The sequence below is a fragment of the Lepisosteus platostomus genome, chromosome 3, assembly GCF_059453375.1.
Source record: "Lepisosteus platostomus isolate fLepPlt1 chromosome 3, fLepPlt1.hap1, whole genome shotgun sequence".
NCBI classification, from domain to species: domain Eukaryota; kingdom Metazoa; phylum Chordata; class Actinopteri; order Semionotiformes; family Lepisosteidae; genus Lepisosteus; species Lepisosteus platostomus.
Window position 1 is genome coordinate 20,019,230 of NC_142613.1, and position 24,069 is coordinate 20,043,298.

General features: G+C 34.0%; 1 protein-coding gene across 2 annotated transcripts; it reads left to right on the plus strand.

Moving 5' to 3' along the window:
* lyplal1 (lysophospholipase like 1) lies at positions 1-24,066 on the plus strand. Of its 2 annotated transcripts, XM_088624864.1 has the most exons (6): positions 1-124; positions 2,196-2,295; positions 10,686-10,855; positions 13,087-13,254; positions 14,166-14,281; positions 23,221-24,066. In XM_088624864.1, the coding sequence occupies exons 1-6, from the start codon at positions 40-42 to the stop codon at positions 23,446-23,448; spliced, it is 867 nt and encodes a 288-aa protein (XP_088480990.1). In that variant the 5' UTR covers positions 1-39; the 3' UTR covers positions 23,449-24,066. The 2 variants fall into 2 exon arrangements, with proteins under 2 accessions (XP_088480990.1, XP_088480991.1); XM_088624865.1 differs by lacking the exon at positions 13,087-13,254.
* The last annotated feature ends 3 nt before the right edge of the window (positions 24,067-24,069 follow it).

Here is a 24,069-nt window from a genome sequence, read left to right on the forward strand (position 1 = left end):
GACAAACGCAGCATTTTCCGGGTCACAGACTGATCAGTGATGGCTGCAGTTCAGAAGTTGGGCAGATGCATAGTATCAGAAACTGGAAAACATACGGCATCCGTTTTCTTCTTACACGGCTCAGGTTGCTTTCACTTTTTAAAATGGTATTATTGTTTAGGGGGTAAACGTGCCAACGTGATAGTGTGAGCACATTAGCAACTCGTCATTTAAACTTAATTAAATCAAAGGTCTCTCCATGCTGTAGTAGTGGTGGCTGGTGCCACGAGTCGTTCTAGATTATCCTAAAAGCTAGAATTTGCTTTTAGGATAATCGTCTAAAAACAGAATTCACCAGAGAAATACTGTACGTCTCTAATGTTAATCAACGAGTGGAATATTTAAGTTGAAAGCCTGGGAAAAGGGCGCTGTTTAAAGAACTTTTGTTTTTACTGTACGCCATTGATAGAATGAACACTTCTTTAAACGGATAAACAGAATTGTGGAAGGTAACGCACTTCACAGTTCCTACAGTACACAAATACAGAGCCCTGCATATTGATTGGAATAAATATATTGGAATAAATATATCGATCGGTGGATGAAAACCTAAGTATTTAAATTTGAGACTAATTTACTAACGAATTCATAAGTGGTTTCATTTTCAGTAAGACACGTTTCTCAATTTTTGCAAAATAGATGCCCCCTAATTTGCATTTTTTTTAATGAAATCAACCTTTTTTCTTCATATTAATTGTTGCCCCTTTTATATTTTGCAAAAATATTTTTGTGATTAGAAAGAGAAATACGGTTAAATGTGTTCTTTTTTGTTTTCTGTATACAGTATTTACAGTATATGGGTTTATATCTACATGGCTATCGTAATTACAGTAGCCCTACTTAATTATACTGTACTTTTGCAACAGTAACAAAGTATGGATAGGGAATACAAAAGCAACACGGCTCTAAACGAGCTGATAGCCAATTGATGGTACAAATATAATGTAGTTATGCTGAAAACTGAAGGTCATGCATTCTCATCCCTACCCTACAAAATATATTTGGCCAACTGGTTAACTATTATTAATTCTGTAACATTTTACTCAATTTCTGTTTTTTTTTGTACAAAATTTCAGATATTTTCCCAAACAATGTTTGCACAGAAAAAAAACTTTCAAGCTCAAAAGGTCTCCTTTAGATAATGCACCACTATATACACCACACAGTGCATAACACTTAGCAAAATATATTTGGGAACAAAACGTTTTAAAAACCACTAATGAGAATGTCTGTTTTGCTAGTTAGTACTGTTTGGACAGTGAGTTAATAGTTGTGGATGTTCTGAGCACATTATTATTAATAGCGTTCTCTTAAGAAGTGCAACAGGAAAATGAAGGAAATTGATACTTTTGCCTTTTATAATATTTAAACTTATAAGATTAGAAAATACAGTACGCTGCATATACATATACAGTATGCATACATAAGATGTGTGCACTTGTGAATGTGCATGCATAATGTATCAAAAAACACTGCATACACTGTTTTATTAATGGACACTACATTAGCAGTTCTCAATTGTATAAAGTCATGTACTGTACATCATCAAAAGTGTCTATGCCTTAGAGTAAATTGAAATGGGCCTTTATAGTTACTCTTTCCTTTTTTGATTATTTAAATAAATACATAAATTGTGCCACATTTTTACATTTCCTAATTCAATTAGAAAAGATTCTCACAGTAGAATCCATGTGCCCTAGCTGCTGTAATACCTTTTCTTTCAACATCGTCTCATCACACAATGCTTATTTTGCTGTAATAATTAGCCTCATACAAATAGCCTTTGTTTAAAACCTCAGTGTCAGTGGTTTATGAACATATTTAAGAACTATGTAGCTATATAATAGTAGTTATTTGGGGTAGGTACTGTAGGTATAAAGGCTTTGTTGGCTATATTATTTTTAATGAAGTCAAGTGATAAATTGTGATGTATCCATTTTAAGAACAAAGAACTCTCTGATAGTATATAAATTGGAATTAATGTGTGATGGAATTCAATTGAATCTGTGGTAGGGTGTAGTGAATACTGTGTTTTTCCAAATTTCTTTCGCTACTAAAAGTGTATCTATGTTTTAGTGTTTACAGCACTTGTAGGGATGCTCTACTAACAGATGCAATCCTGTTATGGTGTGACTTACAGTTTTCTCCACATTTAGGTGACACTGGCGAGGGCCTTCGGGCATGGGTCCATGAGCTTTTGAAACAAGACCTTGCTTTTCCACACATAAGAATAATTTACCCTACAGCACCTGCAAGGTAAGTAACTGTATTACTTGGAGTCCAAATAGAGGGAAGTTCTGAAAGGCTTTTGGGACATTAAAATCAGTGAAAAATAAAAATTATGTCATTTTAACACAACATTAAATTAAACACTAAAGTAAAGTGCCACTGACACTGAGTGTCCAAAGTATTTTACTGTGTTTTTCATAACAATCTGTGATACTGTGGAAACATAATAATAAGATATTGAAAGCAATGAGATACAAAGGTCGGCTTTCATCAGTGAAGATGTTACACTTTAACTTTAAGAATTTATCAAGATATTAGAACTCAAGCAATAAACATGAAGAAGAACAAAATCAACTTTTTTATTTAAAGTTTCTCATTTGAACAATACCAGGTAATAAAGTGACTGGTATATTTGAAATTACTTTAACAGATGTGCTTTTTGTTGATTTAGTTCTATGGGGATTTTGAATGTCATATTCATATGAGAAAAGGGATTATTTTAAATTGCTAACAGAAGGTGTATGTGGGTGTATGCTTACATGTTAGAGCAAGGGATAGACCTTTGGGTAATCTGGAGAACATGATATAATTATTGAGCTTCTAATCCTGTGTGGAGGTGTACCCATTATGAGAGATCTTAGTTTTGTCCTATTTCTTTACATACAGATGCAGCCATTCAAAATGGGTGAGGTATTTCGCGGCATACCGCGACACGCCCACCGGGGTATCACGCGGTATCACGTGTGTCACGTGACTAACTATCCGGCGTCGCCTTGTAAAACCGCCAGGGGGAGCTTAACCTCTCATGTACAGCATTCGAGCCTTTAATTTTGAACTGTGTATTACAGCATGTTAATCATCAGTCATTCAAATGTTGGTATATTTTATGAAAGCAAGATTGCTCAGTTGGACAAAAGTACACAACCTACCTTTATCAGAAATATTTATGCATCAAAGCCTTTACTGAAGATATTACTAATAGTATTAATAATGGATGACTTTGGACAAGCTGTATACTCAAAGTATAATTTCTTTAGCACATTTGTACAAGCACTTGGAATCTGTCCAAGCCATACTTTGTCAGGCATTTTGTTTTACTTCAACGGGCATAAAAACATCCTTGCTTTTAACAGGGCGTTTCATAATTTCTAACTACGAAAATGATTTAAAATGCGACACCTATCATGAAAAGAAAAAAATACACACCAGTATTCCATTTCTCCCTAAACATTGTAAGCTTCGAAGTCTTTAACTAACGTGATACCGGAGTCAACAAGCATACTTTTAGAATTTGATTAAAAGGGAATATAATATGGAATCGCGTATCTCAAGAATTTAATAACAGTATGATTATATCCGTGTACTGCGGCAGGGCTGTGTAGGGCTGTTTCGCCTGCCTGCTTATGCGAGCTGTCTTGTAGCCTACTGGTCTAGGTGCGTGACTACCAACTGGCAGGTTGTGTGTTTGAATCCAGCTGGTGCTGGACCTTTCAGTTTTATTTATTTCTTTTTTAATCGCGTAACATAAACATATTACCGTATGCAAACTGTACTGTATACAATATGTATATGTATATTTAATGTCTTAACTGTGCCCGTTTAAGTATTGAATATTCATATCTAATTTTACCACTGAAGGGAAATCTTAACATAAAGATACAGTATATGGCTGGTCTCGGTACTTTAAAGAAAAAAATACACACCAGTATTCCATTTCTCCCTAAACATTGTAAGCTTCGAATGAAAACACTAAATAAAGACATAAATATAGAAATCTTAAGATTTGTTTTATTTAATGTTGGTAGCAGGATGAACTGTCAGAGTGTATATTTTGTCGCAAAGTTGCTACAAGATGTTAACAGTGAAAAAGGTATTTAGAAATGAGTTATTTCAAGATGAAAAAGAAAACACACGAAACATGGTTTCATTACGACCAGAATCGGTCTTGAGATATTTTTAACTTGATTTACAGTATTTGAGAGGTATGTCTTAACACCGATACTACAGTGCTTAAGTACTGCTCACGTATATGTTTCTAGGTTTATATTATGCATTTCATACGGTCAAATTACTTTTGAGCAACTAATAAGAAGCGCGAAACGGTATGCGTTTTAGTTTCGTTTTGTGCTGGAACCCATGGATTGATTAGAGATATCAAGTACATACAAGTCATTTTTTAAATGTTGTAGTTCGTCTTGAAAAAATGTTACGAGTACATCATCTATCAACAATTACACAGGTTCTGTTTCCATATTGCGGATTTTGGTTAGGTACATTTGGTTATTATCAAATCCAGTGGCGCTGTGTGTTACTTTACTGAGTCCCATGTCACATGGTCTGTGATTGAAACCTGTAAAACCGGTTTCATTCGTCACAGCCAGCACTCTTCAGGTGTGAGGGTCTTCTGCTCAGAATGAAACGCTAAAATGTTTGTGTATATTCTAATGGTAGTGGGGGCAGGGTGTGTGGGAACAGGTTTGTTCTTCACACCTGAAACATTTTCTCTGAAAGGATTTTCTTCGCAGTTTAACCGATGTTACAGCATGTTACAGTTTACTATTATTAACCATATTAATTTTAAGTGCTTAATGTAAAATCTTGTAAAAATATATTTTCATTGTTCAAATATACATTAATATACATTAAGTCTGACTATCATATAATAAGTTAAATACAAAACTAAAGAAAAAATAGGGTTAAATATAATTCAAAATATTTTGCTAACAATGTTAACTGTTTATGAATAATAAAATGTATTAACTAAGGAGTAGGATGGCACAGTTGTTAGTATGTTTTTTGTTTTGTTTCTTTTTCATAAATACAACAGTAGTACCTGATGTCTCAGTGGCTTTCAAAATTAAATTATGCATGCAAACCTGTGAACTAGAAAGATAACTAAGATTTTAATACTAATTAAATGACCGCGGGCACTTTCCACCCCCTCTACATTCTCAGAGTAGAACAGACTAACCTTCTAATGAAAGACGGTCCACCCCCCACGGACAGGAAAAGTGCCCACAGGCACTTAAACTTAATATGGTCAGTAACAGTAAACAGTAACATGGTAAGAAGGAGCACGTACAAACGTTTTCGAAATAACCACATGTAAGACTCTGATGCTTAAAATGTTTAGGGAGAAAGTGGAATACTGGTGTGTATTTTTTCTTTAAACTACCAATACCAGCCATATACAGTCTGTAACGTAGGGATTTCTATATGTCTTTATTTAGTGTTTACATTAGTGACAAAGGCTAAACTTTTAGCTTCAGTAACGTGTACATATCTCCCCTTTTTATAAAACGACTTGGTTGAAAACTGTTCCAGAGCCACTGTTGTTTCATCAGTGAAAAGTACATCATGAAATGCCTCTCCCTGTTCAATCCACTGGAAAAAAGAAAAGGAGCATAAAGCTTCTGATGGTCATAAACGATATTCATTTAGGAGCAGCATCAGAGGTATGTTTTTAACTGCACTGCATTGGAGAGAATACCATAGTGTGTTTTTTTTTTTACTCCCTGGCGGAAACTGGCTTCCAGAAGAATCAGTATGGCTCAGAGATTAAATAAAACTTCACAGACATTAACAAAGAGCATAACGCGTGTACTGTATACACTGCAAGTACAACCCAACTCTCTGCAGGAGTGCTGGCTGTGACGAATTGAACCGGTTTCACGGGTATTTTCAAAGTAGGAGGCGAGATTTCCAGCGAAAGACACCCCCCCGCCCCTCAAAAACCCAGTAAATACAGTACTTACTAGTTAAAGGCTAGGCTCCCGACTACGGCGAAAGGAACCCTTCTTTCATTAGAAGACAATGAACATATTTTAGCCCTGATTGAATTAATAACAAACATGGTTTACATAAAAGACATTTTTCCAAGAAAGTTTAGCCTTTGTCACTAATGAAACCACTAAATAAAGACATAAATATAAAAATCTTAAGATTTTTAAAATACATGACTTTGCTAACATTTATTAAAAAATAAAAACGATTACAAACGCCAGCGGAGAGAGAGAACAGGGGAGGGATGTTGGTTTTGCATAAGGGGCGGGGCTATGGAAATTAGGTCTGTTTGGGAATGTGTAATTACATGTTCTGGCTGTTTGTGAATTATCGTTGTTGAGTATGGAGTGTTGAGGTATTGATTTTGTGTAATGCTTTATGTTGAAAATTGAGGTGGATTTTGTTTATGATAAACAGGATAAACTGGGATGGGAGGAAGGTTTGGTTTTGCATAAGGGGCGGGATTATGATAATTGTGGACTTTGCGAGAGTAAAATGGTTTGATTATTTGATTTTGTATTGTGGTTGTTATCTATGTTTTTGGTTGGTATTATGTTTATACGGTTGTTTTTGTTGGTTGGTTGTTATTATGGTTATTAATAATACGATCTATAGTTGAAATCTGAGCCTAAATAAAAAGAAAAAGCAAGTGATTAGGTTTATGAGCAATCTAATTACTTATTCGTTTAAAAAGCTATATAAAATAAAGTTTATTATTAATTTGCTGGACAGAGCGGTGAACATTATTATGCATAAGACAAAGATAACGATCCTGATCAGTTTAGAAATCTGTGTACGCTGTAAGGTTTTTACTTCTTAAACTTTTAAAATACACGTTTTGAATAGAAAGAAATCCTCTTCCTGGTACAGTATGTATAGCAAACCAGCACGTCTTTTTTCTCCAATCAGAGGGGTGTCAGATGGTGTCAGCCAATCACCATTCTGCGTTGGGTAGCAACGGGTGACTGTTCTCAGGCGGAAGATGTAAACAGCTTAATGTTCGTGTTAAATAATTTTTTTAAATTAAAATTCATTCTATACAGCAATCGCATATTTGGGTACCGTTTCATAAAACTTTCATGCTTAAAATGTTTAGGGAGAAATGGAAGACTGGTGTGTATTTTTTCTTTAAACTACCAAGACCAGCCATACACAGTACAGTTTACATACATACAGTAATGTTTATGTTCCTAAATTAATATCGTTTATGACCTTCAGATGCGTTATGCTCCTCTTCTTTTTATGCTCAGCTACTAAAATTTCCCTTTAGTGGTAAAATCCATATAAATATTCAAAACTAAGCGGATTAAAATGTGCACAGTAAAGAGATTAAATGATTAAATCTTTGCACTACCAACCAATGCACCACGAGTGCCCCTGTCGGTCATTTTGGCCAGCCAATCACTTGCCCTGCGGTACCCTCCGGTGCCCCGCGGTGGCTTGTGGGTAGGTTACCGTACCGCGGGTTTTTACCGCGCATTTTGAATGGCTGCATCTGTACGTCATACCCATTTCGTAACAAATTATACATACATCTCTGTAAGGGGCAGTATATAGCTGTAATTAGATTGATCCTAATTTGCATTATATGGTATATTATACTGTATGTCTGGCATGAAACATAATAATAAGACGTTGAAAGCAATGAGAAGTAGCAACCGATTTCAACTACCTGGGTATGTACTGTGACTTAGTATTAAACATTAAACATGATTTAATTGATGAAAGCATATACTTGGTATCTCATGGAACAGCTCAAAACAGGTCTTTTCAAATTTATGAAATGATTATTTTGGTTGAAATGTAGCATATTTTCAATCACTTTTAATGGACTGTGTACACAAATATTTTAAATGGAAAATATCCTGCAAAAAATCCTTGCTCAGGTGTGGTTTCCAGGATCATTGTATGCACATTTATGAACGAATGGCCATGAGTAACATAAAACCAGAGTTTATTGTGCTGTACAGCTGCTGGCAATCAACCATCTGATAATATTCTGAAATATTATGCTCTTGCACAAAATAAATCTGGTTCATTTTGAGAGGTGCTATAGTCAGGCAGACAACTTATTGGGGAAAATGCGGTAAAACTCTATACTTTGTGTACATGAAAGAACTTTTGAACAGTTCTAAGGTATTATCACAATGTTCTTAAATCCTGAACAGCCCTTTTATAAGGTAAACGAGTTGTGTGATATTGACATTTCTAGTTGTGTTCGAGGTTTAATTCCGCTTGGTTTGTAGAACACTCAGAATGCTTCATAACACTATCACTAAACCTTCCCACATATAAACAAAAGGATTTTAAAGAGGATATAGTGTCAAATGTAGCTGAGAAGATCATCTGGTTTCTTTCATATCTTCATCCCTGCTAATGCAATATATAACACAGAACACTTGTTTATGAAAAAACTTCTAAAGACGTAGAGTTAAATAGATATGCTTAACATACTTTGTAAAATGCTGAAGACATCAATCATGAGACCATAATTCTACCTTCAGATCTGACAGTGGTGATAAGATAATCAAAATTAAATCTCTGCTATCCATTTCCATATGTTAATGGTTTCAGAAGATGAGAAAATATTTCAAGAATACAATTGCAAAGGCCTCCAGTGGTACTGTATAGCTGAATTTTCTGTGAAAGGAAAAAAAAATGGAATAAAAGGAAACAAAATTAAATTAGTCATCTTCCTATTATTATATCATTAAGCATATGAATTTAGTCGTGCAGGATGACAAAATTTAATCCCATTTTAACATTAATGCAACAAAGGGACAGTAGTTGATGACTGGCATTTTATTCATATACTGTGCCAATATATTGTAGAATATATATATACGTTTTTATATACAGTAAATTAAGAAGATGAAACACTAGACAAGAAAATTAAGGAAACTCATTGGTAAATGCTTTTTTATTTTTTCTAGCAAAGTACAGTAAGAATAGAATATTTTCCCAGTCTGCACAGAACACCCACACCCTTGGTGGTACTCCCATCATCTTTTATTTTTACCTCAGGACTCCTAAAATACAGCTAGGCAGTTTAAATGGTGCCACCCTGCAATGATTACCTGAATACACCAGCGGCAACACCTCTCTATCTTCTGTATACAGTATGGATCCTACCTGTAAAAACATAAATAATATCAAGATATGTCTCTGGTGATGTCAGCAGGGGGAATGCAGAGGATTTTAATGCAGTGCTAGCTAGAGTGAGATCAGCTAACCAGATCAGTTTCTATCACTGTGAGGAAACCATATCAGAGTCTTCATCCTTACGGAACTCATTGTGTGAAGAAGTGCTAAATGTGCTTCCACATATTTTCCACTTGTATTCTTTGGTTCTTGTTTCACTTCTGAGTCTGAGAAATCCACCGGGTTGGCTTTTTCCACTTTCTTTGATGTGTGGAAACAATAAAAATGTCATACATGACTTTAAAATCTATAACAGTTATTATGCAGCCTATTATACTCTTTTCCCTGTCAGGATTTCCTTAACTTGTGCTTTTTCTAATGCTTTATACGGAACTTATATATACTTTATATTGTTTATGTCATGTGATGTAATTTACCAAACCACTCCATACCATACGGTGTCGTGGGAAGCTGGAGCCTACCCAGCAAGCAACGAGCGCAAAGCAGGGAAAACTCCCTGCTCTTATCGAGAAATGCCCGGGGATCTTTAATGATCACTGAGAGTCAGGACCTTTCATCTGAAAAACGGTACCTGAATATTGTTGATTTTAATGTTAATTTTCACAACAATAAAATAAGTACAATATAAAGTACTTAGAAAGGTATGTATTACATTTCCTGAATTCATGATTTCCATGTAGGTAGGTAGTACCTTTTCAGGCCATAAAGGCCCATGGGGGAATGGGGGGCAAGGGCCACCATTTTTCTCAACCATCTGACACTGGAGGTAGAGGTGATGTGGTCAGCATCACGCTCCGGCCAGCCTATTACCCCCAGAAGGATTAACCCCCGGTACTCATTTGGAAAGCAGGCTGAGTGGAATTGAGAACCATCTGGAAGGAATTAGAATAAGCCAGGACCTTCCAATCAGGAGCTAGACTTTCTTGCCATCTGAGCTACCATGGCTCCATGATTTCTATACAAAACAAAATCAATTACAAAACCACCACCTCTATTGTCATATGGGCAGTGAAAATCATTACAATGCAACATGTCAGCAACAAGGTGTATTCAAAATACATCATTTATATGTAAATTCAGAAATGTGAAATAGAGATGGAATGAAGTAGTAAATTCAAAAGTTTTTTTAGACCCTCAACCATCTTGGGACTGTAAAGCTTTGTCCTTTGAGTATCCATACTTGAGCAACAAGTCATATACTGTACAGTAATTAGTACTCATGTTTGTATTTGTATCTAGGCACCTGTGAAACAAGTATTTTTATGCTTTAATTCTTGTTGCAGTATATAATCTAAAATGTGCATCTACTGTATGTCTTCTCAATTTAATTTTGAATGAAGACTGTTGCTTTGGTTGCTCCACCTTGCTAGCCAAAATCTATATTAGGTGATCAGTGGTAATGTACACTGTTTGTACTACAAATATCCCTCTAGGTACTGTTACATACTAAATATTACTTCTGTCTGTTCCAGGCCTTATACACCTATGAGAGGGTCTCTTTCTAATGTGTGGTTTGACAGACACAAAATTTCCTGGAATTCTCCAGAACACCTTGAATCCATTGACTCCATGTGCAACACACTCAGCACCCTTATCGAAGAAGAGGTCAAAGCTGGTATTCCAAAAAACAGGATTATATTCGGTAAATATTATATAATTTATGTAATTTTATCTCTGTGGGAAATAACAAGCATTTTAAAAAACATGATTTAATCACCTCTTGGATTGTTGATTGTTATTAATGTTAGATGTTTAAGGATTTGTTGTTTGGAGATCTCTTCCAGCTTTAAAGGGATACAGCTGCTTACAGTTCTTATTTCAACTTAATTTTATATCTAGCTGTTTATATTCTTTGTTATTCTATGTTTAATGTTTGACATCCTACTGTAAGACATCGTACTGTGTCTGAAAGATGGAAAATAGTAACTAGGATAAACATTATACAGTATGTGTCAACCATGTATCGCTGTAAATTAACTTAGCAGTAAAAATTTGCATGATCCTCTATGTAATTTATCTTAATTTGTAATGCTTCCAGAAGGTGTTTATGCTTATGTTATTGTGATTACTAATACATTAGACAAAACATCAACACTCAAATTTAACTGAACAACAAGTGATAAATGAAAAAAAATGAAGCCAATTATAATTATGTATCGTTTTTACTATTATAGTAGGCTATGCTTTGTTTTTATAAAGAGTGGGACATCAGACAATGGTAACACGACAGAATGGAGAACCATCAAGGAAAGGGTTAATTTGCATTTTTTAAGAAAAAAATAGTTTAAGGTATTTCCTAAGATTGGATTAGCTGGGGACTAAAAACACAACAAAAAGTCCCGCTGAGCTCTCCTCCAACTAACTGATACATAAAACACATGTTCCTGCTAGACAGTATTGAAATATTATCTTCTTAAATCATAACATTTTGTCATTAACTATAAATACTCATTGAAGTCACTGTGTGCATTACAGATATTATACAGTATTCACCTAGAGACCACTCTGGGGCTGACTGACAAGTTGCAGATTTTTCCTTGGAAAATTAAATGCTTAGAATCCAAGCTTTTGTGTTATTGTTTTTTTTTTCTCTTAAGAAGTGGTGAACCACATGAAAGTCCTATTACCTAATATTCCCTTGCACTCCAGGTGACTATAGTATCAAAGACAGCTCATGTGAGTAATGGATGGTTAATGTGCCAGCATGTAACTACAAGGGAAAGAGGGCAGGGGGGTAGAATCTTTATGTTTAATCATGACAAAAAATCTACTAATGAGTTTTACGGTGCACTGTGTAGGTGGTTTATGTGAAGTAATTTTACCCCTTAGTTGTGGAAAAAGCCATCGATTTTCAGGCAGACAGAATAAAGTGAGCTCGCATACTCTTCCATTTTTCAAATGTTACTCATACCACATCTGGGAAATCATTTGTAGACACATTTCTAAGAAGATGGCAGAAATGATAGCAGAGCAATTGTACTTGAATTATTTTACTGGCTATTTTTAACCTGTCTTTTTCGAGTAAAGTTGGTCTTGAGGTTTTGAAGTTTTACACATCAAACATTCTTAAACATTCCATAGTTCCTTTGATGATTGCAGTAATGCAAATATACTTTGCCCTCCAGAGTTATTCATAATCCCAGTGAAATAGGAATAAAAACATTGTATACCAGAAATATTTACAGACTGGACAATATGTCATGCTAAAAATAAAAAATGTCATACTGTTATCTTAATAGTATTGCATAGGGCAAAGTCATATTTAAGTCCAGAAAATTAGGGTCGCATTCTTTATATTCATGACCTTATTGTTAGTTTTTTGTAAATACTCCTCTGGCATGCCACTGACACTAACAAGATGTCTGTTGTGTGTAGTGATCCTTTGGTCTTGAGCTTGAAGCACAAATATTCAGTCGCATTGAGGACAGGGTAGTTGGATTGAGATGGACATTCAGGAACATTAATTTTGTATTTAACTATTTCTTTGCCAATTTAGATGTATCCTTTGGACCACTAGTCCTTTGGAATGTTTATTTCTGGTCATGTTTGAGCTTCTTGGAAGCTAGAACTAAGAGTTTAGTGTTTGGCCAAAATATTGTGCTGGATCTTTGAGTTCATTATGGCTTCTAATTTAAGAAGGGGTATAGGATTTATAATACAAACCAAGCCTCAATGCACAATAGAACATTGCCATATTTCACATTTGGCACAAGTGTTTTTACAACACGAACAATTTTATTCCAAAAAAAAGTTCTGTTGAGCATTTCCAAAAAGCTTAATTTGCCTTTTATCTCAGCGTAAGACATGGTTTCAGTTGTAATTCAGCAGTATTTGTGTAAATTCAAGATACCTCTTTTTGTGGTTCTTCCTCAGAAAATATGGAATCTGGCAATGGATGTCGCATTCATGCAAGCAACTTCAAATGGTTGTTTTTGACACACATTTTCTTGAAGATTCTAGTTTATGTTAGTGATCTCCAACTTTTGCCTTTGGATTTAAGATGCTTTCCAAACCACTTGTCTCTCAGCCCCTGTTGGCAAGGTACTCTTGTCTCCTCTTCCTGGTACTATAGACATTTTCCTTAAATTTTCTAATTTTGGACACTACAGTGGAAAGTTATAGATTCCACATTTGTAGATTCCTTAACCAGGATAATGCATGCTTGTCTTCCACGTGTTACCTCCTGTTATAGCCCAGGGAAACAGGGAACCTTTAGAGACCACTGTATAATTCCAGAAGATTCCACTGCACTTCTAAAGAGTAAAATTTTGTGGTTGTTGCTCACAGATATGAATCCCACAAATGCACACAGGGAGAAAGTGGGAGTGTAGGTAAAATTCACCTTGCCCACCTTAGAATCGTTCGTCCTTGTTCAGTGCTGATTGGAGGAAAGGTGCTGACCAGTGTCCACCCATTAATTCCGTTGACTAATTTTGGAAAATTAATGCATTATTGTGGACTATATCTAAACAATATTTTGGAAAAATATTCTGGAAGTAATTGAATTTACACTTTACCCAATTGTTGTGAAAATGTGTAAATTAAAAGTATGAACTGAAAAATAATTATTTCTTTATCATTAATTAGTTTTATCATAAAGAAATTTGATCAAGCCAGTTCCACAAGCAGACGTGTGTAAATTCTCTGTTAACATGCTCAGCAACATTATTTTTGGAGTAAAATAGATTAAGTTAATGTTGAGAAAACTCTGATGCCAATTGTGAAATATGACAATGTGCTAGTATTTGTATTTATTCAAATATGACCTGTGAAATTTGCAGTGTTAAAATTAGAATCAAAGGAATGTACAAGCTAACCTGATACCATGCATATTTTAAAGTTAATTGGCAAACTCTGGAGAGGAGCTACATTAATAGAATACTGTATATTGCTATTAATAGGCACTTTTCTGTGAAAGACTATTTTAACATTTGTTCTCTTTGTGCTTTAAGGAGGTTTTTCAATGGGAGGAGCCATGGCTTTGCATTTAGCTTGCCGATTCCACACTGATGTAGCAGGGGTATTTGCTTTGTCCAGCTTCCTCAACAAGGACTCTGTTGTTTACCAGGTAATTGAAACCATTAAGTGAGTTACAGGGCATTAATATGGAAAGTAATTAAGATAACCTCCAAGGTTTTGACTGCCTTTACTTGTGCCATAGATCTTCTGTATATGGAACTCTAATCAGTCACAATGATGTGGACTCTACAAGGTTCTGCTCCACGTTTGCTTCAGTTGTACTACATAAAAATGCCCTTAAAGAAAAACAAGCATAAACAAAATTAGGAACACATCTGTAAAATGGTATGCATTGTGCAAATCATAACATGCAATATAAAGTGCAATTCGTCATTGTTACTTGAATGTACAGTACTTGCAAAATACTTACATATGTGACACTCTTATTTTTGGTTAAAAAAAAATACAGTTTAACAATACAAGTGTGAGTGTGATGTATTTGCTTCCATGCTTTTTGCAGAAGAGGATATATTATTAAGCTTTGAAGTTGAATTTTACAAATGGAAATACATTTATCTCTTTCTTGTTTAGGTCATAGATAGAATAAAGTATTGGACAAGTGACATTGTTTTAATAATGGAATCAGTATCTGTTACAGTTTATATGTATATTTCTGCATATACATGTACAGTATATGCATTATTTGTAACTGTATACAACTACATATGTAGATACAAAAGATTTTCACAGGCATCTCTGTGTTGACTAGTTTGATGACAGTGTTCAACTGCAGTTTGGACAAAAAGGTAAACAGAATTGAATCTGTATTTTTAATTCACATTTTTATATACAAATGTCCTTTTTTGCATCCAGTACCACAATTAAATGTGAAAACATAGGGCCTCATTCACAAATGTAAATTTTTTTGTATGTGTTCAATGCCCTTGCTGTGTGTTGATTATACTTCCAGTATTTGCTACCCTAAAAATGTGGTTCCATGTTCGAGTCATTAATTTGTAATGAATAGAGTTTGTAACAACATTTCAAGTGGAGAACAAGCCACAGTTCCATACAATCACCAGATCTAGGGTGTAAATACATACCTTATACCATCTATTTCCCAACATTCATACTAACACACCCATGTACTGTATCAGTCAGTTCAACTATTTACACTTACACTGTGTCTTTTAAAAAATCTTCGTGTAAACTGCCTTCGGAATTATGGAGGCACAATCCTGAAATTCACTGTTAAAAAGAAAGTGAATTTCCATTCTCTGCTGTCTTCCGCTAATTCATGATCTAGATGCTCTGTCTCTGAAATTAGTTCTGAAAAATTAGTTCTGTTTTCCACAATTAAACAGGTACACATTCTGTTGTCGTGTTCTGTGTAATACAGTATCTTTGCATTTTTTTCTTCAATAATTTGTCATTTTAAATCCATTTTGCATGTGCTTTTTTCCAGTCTTAATCTAAAATTTTACTTTAATCAATAAACATGTCACAAAGTGGCCATATAGCTACCTTAACACATGAAATGGAAAAGAGATGAAGCTCAAGAAAAGAAGTAACCCTGTCTGGTGTCTTTTTTTGTTGTCAGCATTTTGCTTCAGGGATATTTTCTTGGTGTATATATATTAAGACAAAAAATCTAAAGCTCTGGTTATATTCTGCTTGTCTGTGGGTCATTCAGTGACCTTGAGAGTTTTAAAAAAATCAAAAAGTGGTGGTAGAGAGTCACAGATCTAGAGATGGTTATTCATCCCTTTGAGTGCAGTGAATAAATAGAATGAATAGAATAAATAGAATGTGCATCATACCATCCAGACACCAACTCGATAAAGTCATTGTTCCATAGTGAAAAAAGAGTCAAGCAGGAATTGGATTTAAAGATGCCTCTGTGAACTTTAACAGTGTCTTTGAATGATAAACATACTGTATGCTATAGTATTTTCTGTAGGATATACAGTATACAGCATATTTCTATAGGCATGGTAAGGGGGAGGCTTGATAATTGTTTTCTATCACGAATCCCTCACAGACTAGTCAAAATAAGAGCAGTGACCAAGACATGTAGACGTCTACTGTATATAGAAATACTAATAGCAGTAATTGCTGGCAAAGGTGCTTCTACCAAATAATGACCGAGTACACTATCATTAAATGTCACATTTTCAAAATCTTCTTTGCAGGTTTTGCTGATATTTACTTTCTTTCACATATAATATTAATGTATTTAGCATGAAAGTGATAATTAGAGATTTGAATAAAATATGTTAAATTGATTAATACTTGTTATACAGATGCAGCCATCAGAACGTGTGTCATTTCTTCGAAACACAGCACCTGTCATGCAGCGCATTATGTTATGTGATTCACTGGGCAAAGACAATTGTTAGGTGGCACTTGTGGTGCGTTAGGTGTTAGTAAAACAGTTGCTTCATTTAATCTGTTTATCGCCATTAAATCCAATAAATAGAACATTTATATGGCATTTATATGGCGTTTTTATAGACATAAAAAACAGAACATTACATTTACTGTATGAATGTCAAGAATTATACTAATTTAGGCATATAAATATATTGTACATACTGTATGGCTGGTAGTGGTAGCTAAAAATAAAGAACAATACACAACAGTATTTCGACTTCTTCATAAACATTTTCTGCATCAAAGTCTTTAACTCAGTCACTTACTGGGGTTATTTTGGAAGTTCTGACATGCTTGGTCTATATTAAGTTCATATACTTTATAAAAAGCTATAATGTTTTAACCTTTTCTATGAATACTTGCTGTGGTTATTGTTGTAAACAACATTGTAGTACTTTTTAAACTCCTTAATAGGGAATATTAATATAGAATCATGTAACTAATGAGAAATGTTAGCCAAAAATAACTGAAGTATAATTCTGTCTCTGAACATCATTAACAATATTAATTTAAGAATAATAAATAATTAAAATATTATACAAGTATAGCAGGAACATCTTTTTCAGCTTAGATCAAAAGCTAGACAATCTGACTTAGTGTTTGAAGTTGTTGTTCAATCAGTTAGAAATTAGTATAAATAGAGCATTATTATTAAATGCCACAGTTTAGAAACATATACTGCTGTTCCCTAAATGCCCTAGTGTATGTGTTCTCACTTATTGAACACCTGTGACAAATTATTTTTAACAGTATAGTTAAAAAGTACCCATTTTATTTACACAGTAGTGCTGTAGTGCTCTTTAATGCAGACTTGTAATTAGGTGTGTCAGTCATTTCTTTGTTAATTTTGAATATGTTACTTTGTAAGGGAAGTATGTCTCTCATATAAAAAATGAAAGTGCATAATTGTACCAAAAATGAGACTTTATTTCTGTTGTTGCATAATTATAAGCTTTGTCACTTAAGGAATGAGCTTGCTGTTGCCTGTTATTATCAATTTTTTGTCCTGATTAAGGAGTGACTTCAAACACCAAAGTCTGCTCCAGGCTGAAGCTGGATTGAAAACAGCACGCAAAATTCCAGCAGGAGTAAAGTTCACATCCTGTTTCACATTGGGTCTTTTCAGGAGGAGCAGCTGTGCTTCACCTCTGAGATGACAGACACACATTTACATGTATGAATCATTTCAAATTGCCATTCAGAATATAATTGTTTGAAAAACAACCAAATTGGATACAATAATTTGAGGATTCTGACAAGTAAAGTATTTATTATTATACTGACAGGTTTACTGATAAATTTGCCCTTTAATGTAGTATTTAGTATATTTAGTATAGTATACCTTTAGTACAGTAGTTTAATATATAATAATATGTGCTAAAAATTAACATTTACATAAGAGTCTGCATATTTTATTCTTGAAATATGACAACTAAAAGTCTTTAGTTTGTTGAAGATCTGCAGATGTTTCAATTTCTGAATCACATCTCTGGCACATTATTTCTCTAAGTAATGATTTTTAGGTCTGAAGCATACTATTTTTTTCTGATTTTGTAATGACGAACATCACACTTACAACATGACCAACACCATAAATAAGCTATCATTATTAACAGCATACAGTACCTAAACAGCTATAATGACAGAAAACAACGGCATTCCCATCAAACACAATATATTATTTTAATCTAAAATTCCTCCTGGTAATGATATTAAATTTAAGATCCAGATATATGAGTATGTCTGTGTTGTGCAAGAACAACTGAAGCCTGTCTTTACACACATCTACTGGCAGAATTCCAGTAAGGAGCAAGAAACTAGTCATTTTGTTCAGTTAGAAAAACATATAACTGACAGTTAAGAAAAACTACCCTTACTCAAACAAAATTGACCGTTAAGGTAAGCAAAACTAAATTATACGGGTGTGCTGATTCATCAGTTTGGGAAGGAAACCATGTTTAGTTTCTCCCTTGAGGATTTGATTTATAATGCACTGCTGTATTGCTAATCACTGACAAACTATGCAGATGTACTTGCTATTTAGATTGGCTTTATTTATTTTTATTTCCAGCTGGCTTTCTAAACCTTTTAGGTTCAGATTCCACTGGATAATGTAGAAATAGCATTGCTTAAGTAACCTTTATATTCTATATTTTTCCACATTATAGACATAAAATGTATATATACAAACATATATGACAAAAAAAAAACAATATTTTTAAATTTGAAAGATTTTTATTGTTTTGCTATGATAAGAATTTAAGATACTAAGAGGGACCTATATTCTATTATTGTTTTATGAAGCATTTTATTTATATTTAAATATATTGTTGGCTTCTTTGGAAAATCCATATAATATGAAAATATAATAATGACCATTTTTTAATGTATAGCTTATGAACAAAATATCAGGAATTGTTTCTGTAGACTTAAAAGCCAAGTGAAATTCGACGTGTACTACCAGTTTCAGTGGCTTAATCAGTTCTTAAGGAGCATACATAAGAATATACTTTTAAAAACTTAACATCACTTTCAGGGTATTTCAGCTTTATTTCCCAATTCTTTATGTTTTTAGTGCCTACATAAGATTGGAACAAACAAATGAAGGATAAATGAATGAGGCAGAAAACACAAAAACATAGTAAGGGTTACAAATGGAGTTTATAACGGAAGTTTGGGAGGAAGGTTAGATTCTAATCTTGTACACTTCTGCTCATCTGCATATGTAAGTCTCACACCCAGGACTTCCCTCCATGTATATTTCTCACATCCCTCACACAACCTCATCTACACCCTTACAGTAACCCCCTAGATCAAAATGAGGGAGATTTTGGCTCACATAGGAGTCACGCCAGATATGCTACTATATACTGTATACTACTACAGTATATGCTACTATATAAATATTTTGTTCCTCTATCACATTCAGTAGGATCTCAATGGATTATTGAAATGAGAGAAGGCTATTTAGCCCTTCCTACAGTTCTAGTTTGGTAGTTTGTAGCCAGTAGATCCTAGAATCTGATTCAGCCATTTCTTGAATGAGGCCAGGTATCTGCTTTAACAAAATGGCTGTGTATCCATACTCTCACATCCCTTTGCTTAAATAGGTGCCCCCTATTATCAGTTTTAAATGTTCTTATATACAGAGCTACAACTACAAGATTTACAGGTATTTCTGTATATAGGCCCTCTTACTTTGCAAACTTTTGGTTTAACATGCCTGAAGAATGTGTACTATTTCTTAATTTAGAACAAATTAGTTCTCCCTTTAACACACTATAGCACAGCCAACAGGAGGCAACTTGACAGACTGTACAAGCTCCACACAAGAATGAACAGAATTTCTTGGGTGACACACAGGCAGCAGAGCAATTTTATCTCAGTGTTCTTCCAGTTGCCATTCATATCCCACCATATCGCACTTATTCAATACATCACAAAAGGGCCTTAATCTGTACCTTAATTGTATTGTATTCAATGTAAATTAAAACCATAAAGGCTACTGTGTGCAAAACAAAATCTGCAAAACAAACTTAATGTAGAGTGTTTTTTTTTAAAACAACGTGCATTTAAAGTAACTTGTTCAGTCCTAACATTTAATAAATAGAATGATTTAAAAAACATTCTACAGATGATAATCAGCTAAAAATGAAATAAGGAAAGATTATTTGTAATGTTGCCTGCAAGACTTTAAACTAAATGGCATCTGAAAGGCTCAGTGAGGTAAAGAGAAGAAAGTTGCCAGTTCCAACGTGTTTAAGGGCACATGACTCATGAATTTTCCACACCCTTCACAACAGATCACTTTTATTCACATTTTACGTGAAATTGACATCTTAAGTTTAAAAAAAGACATTTTAGTCCTACTATATAAACATCTTACATTAGAAAAATGTGTAGCTGTTTTTGTTTGGGAGTTCAGCTGCCTGATTATCAGGAGAATTTGAATGCAGCTCCCCTATTTTCATACATTCTTGTGGAAAATTGCCTTTTATTTTAGATTTAAGTGTGATTTTAAGCAGAATCTTACAAAACTGCTTCTCCTGTTGACAGTCTAGAACTGCCTGTAGTTTCCATTTGTGACCCCTGGTTTACATTCATTCTGAAGATGTCCACTGGATTGGCTTTGTCAGCACCTTTGAGGATCTGAATATTTTTAATTCATACTGTAGGTTTCTTTAATCAGCAACAAAAAAGTTCACTTCTTTTAGCCTCTCAGTGCAGGACATTTCTTTAATTCCTGGAATTTATCAGTTTGCTCTGGACTGATTCCTATTCAGCAATGTTTTTTTTTCTATACAATTGTGACCAGAATCTTAATTAGGCCTGACTAAGTGATTATACAATTTTAACATAGCATACCATAACCTAATTCTACAATTCTAAAATAGGATATGACAAGGGTAGGGGTAGGGGATGTTCGTCCAGTAGTTCTAAATGTTTTCTCTAGTGAGGCTCACAGATAACAGATAACATTTGCTTTCCTTGTATCACAGAAAGAAATAAAACCTGCTTCTAAATGTATTTCTTATTTTATTGTTTCACTGGGCCCAAGCAGAACTGGTTTACTCCTGGCCCTGTATTTCCCAACAGCTGAAATATTGAATCTGTTATACATTATACAGGACCCTCTGAGATTCATTACTTTTATTCACCACCTCACAACACCTTTACTGCTCCAGCACAGTTAATGGTTGTGTGTAAATAATGATTTATAGTTTAATAGTTCCTTAAACTTATTTCTTCACAGCTTGCATGGTGATGGCGATTCCCATTCTAATAATCAAGCGTTATTCTGGCCTGATTGAAAGCTTTTTCTCATTTAAAATTTTCATATGTGTCCTATGCAATGTTCTGTTTTCAGTAATATTTTTGAATAAAGGTGCTGTTTTCTCTCTTCTCCAGTCCTACAATGGGCAATCCAGAAATTAATTTGTTGTTTGTTCTTTTTTTACCTTACCTATAATGTGCTGTCCGCTTCAATACAGACAATTGTTTGTATTGTGTTGAAAAATAATGAAGAGTGGCAAAAGTTTTTTCTCAATTATTTAAAATAAATTTGAGTTCCTCCTATAGGTTCTGACTGACAAAAAACCATATTAAAATTGTTGAATATCTGTATGCTGTATGTTGGTTGTTTCTGGTTTAAACGTGTTAAATATCTATGAAGAGAGCATGTACTGTACTGCATTGTTAAATACTGTAAGAGTGTCCAAAACACAAGATACTTTTTTACATGAAAAGGTATATTTTTAAAACATAATGTTTAATATTTAGTGTCAAAGTTAGCGTGACTTTTATTACTAATATTTTTATTAGTGTACTACTGCAGTATTTTAGTATTGAACATCAGATTTATCTTTTGAAAGTATGAGATGTACTATATGTATTGTATATAATATGAGAGCACGAAAAATGGATGATGGATTAAAAAAGTGTTAAATTGCCTTATTGCCATTATGTTATTAAGATTTCATAATGCTCATGTTTATAACAGGTCCCTGGGATTGCTCTTATAGTTTTGATTGATTAATGTTTAGACATGCATTAAGTCAATAAGTCCAAAGTACTACAGTATGTGTGAATATACTATAGATAGCGTACAAATTGAATGGATGATACTGAGCTGCAGAAAGCTATCTATTAAAGAGATATGGACATCTATGTACATTCTTCTACTAAACACAAATTAAGGGGAAACAACACGGATTCTGGGAATTCAAAAGCTCATATGTGTATTCCATAAATCATCATTTTGTAAAGATTTGGAACACATACAGTATGAGTCTCGATCATTTTAGTTAATATAATTTTATGTACAAGTTCAAGTTTAAACTTTAAGTTAGGAATGGCCAATAGTATGTTGGCATTTACATTTGAAATGATCTCTAATCTTTTTAAAGTGGACACTACCTGCTTAAGTGAAAGTGAAACAAACAAAAGTGTTTCAAGTGTTTAGAAATTTACGTTAAAGATAATCCCATAATAACTGTCGGGTTGTGGCTCTGCCTGACCAGGGCTGGCCATCACTGTTCTATGTTCTCATTAAGACAGTGTTGGGAAATAAAATCAAACAGAATGCTTGGGTACACAGTAAAGAATGGATCAAATCAAGGAAAGATTAGCTCTAGGTTTACCTCTACAAGTAGATCCTGATTTAGAAAAAAATGTTTCATTTTGGTCTCCATACCACAAAAGTGAATTATAGACTTAGAAAAAGTTTAAACAATATAAATAATAATGAATCTTAAGTAACTGTCATATACTGTACAGACAAGTTAAAGGAACAAACCTATTCATTATAGAACAAAAGAAATTGAGATATGATTCAAAGTTTATAAAACTGATTTTTAGGGTTATATGGAACAGTGTTTCCAGTCAGTTGATTGTTGTCCAAACCATGACGTCCTTTAGATTCACAAACTAATAAAATACCCAGTGAAATATACTGAATGGTCTTGTTTTCTAATCAAAGCTTTCTGGGGTAATTTTTGTTTAGCCATTCTATTTCCTCAAAAACACAGTGTGCAGAGTGATTCCAGTTCCTTTGCCTTTCCAGATCTTTTTGAGATCTTGTTTTTGAAATACTTCAATACTGACCTTTCTCTACAGGCAATAAAGCAAAGTGAAACTCCTCTTCCAGAGTTGTTCCAGTGCCATGGAAAGGCAGATGAACTTGTCCTGTACCAGTGGGGTGAGGATACTAACAATTTGCTGAAAGCCAGAGGAATGAAGACTTCCTTTCATGCTTATTCGGACCTGTACCACGAACTCAGCAGACCACAACTTGAGCAGTTGAAATCCTGGATACTACAAAAACTTCCATTGGATAATGAGTAGATAATCTGAAAGGCATTGTTGACCTGTAGTCCAAATAATGAATTCCTTAACCTGCAATGATCAATACTTTCATATTTTGTTTGATATTGAGGTCCTTATTTTATTGTAATTATGTTCCTACATGGAATATTATTACTTTGAAAATGGTTGTAAAGTTAGTGAAATGGCTAATTTTAAAAATAACAACTCCCTTGTGGGATTTTATAAATGCGGGGTTGTGGATTTCCAAATACTGGTGCATTTCTTCCTTTGACAGAAATAGGAAGAAATTTGGGTGAAGAAAACAACCAAACGTCTGTTTTAACTTGTTTTTGAATAATAGTGTCTCTGTTCTTCAAAATGAAGTTGAATTGTTTTGTAGTGTTCTCACGGGCTAAGTTTTGTATAATGTCATATACTGTAGTATAATAATATTGTTAAGCAATGACAGTCAAGGGATATCAGCATTACAGTGACCTTTTTAGTTTGTATTAGCATAATGAACCTGACCACAAACATTGGATTGTATTCCAATTTATAAATGTATGTAGAGATAAAATTGTCTTGCAATAAATGAAATTACAGATTGTTTACCAAGCTAAATTTCAAGTTTGCTTAAATAAAACACACTTTTTGGAATCT

Coding starts and splice junctions, on each gene's coding strand:
- lyplal1 (XM_088624864.1), top strand. CDS start 40: ATGGCTGCAGTTCAGAAGTTGGGCAGATGCATAGTATCAGAAACTGGA. Junction 125..2,195: donor TTTCTTCTTACACGGCTCAG/GTTGCTTTCACT, acceptor CTCCACATTTAG/GTGACACTGGCGAGGGCCTT. Junction 14,282..23,220: donor AGGACTCTGTTGTTTACCAG/GTAATTGAAACC, acceptor CTTTCTCTACAG/GCAATAAAGCAAAGTGAAAC.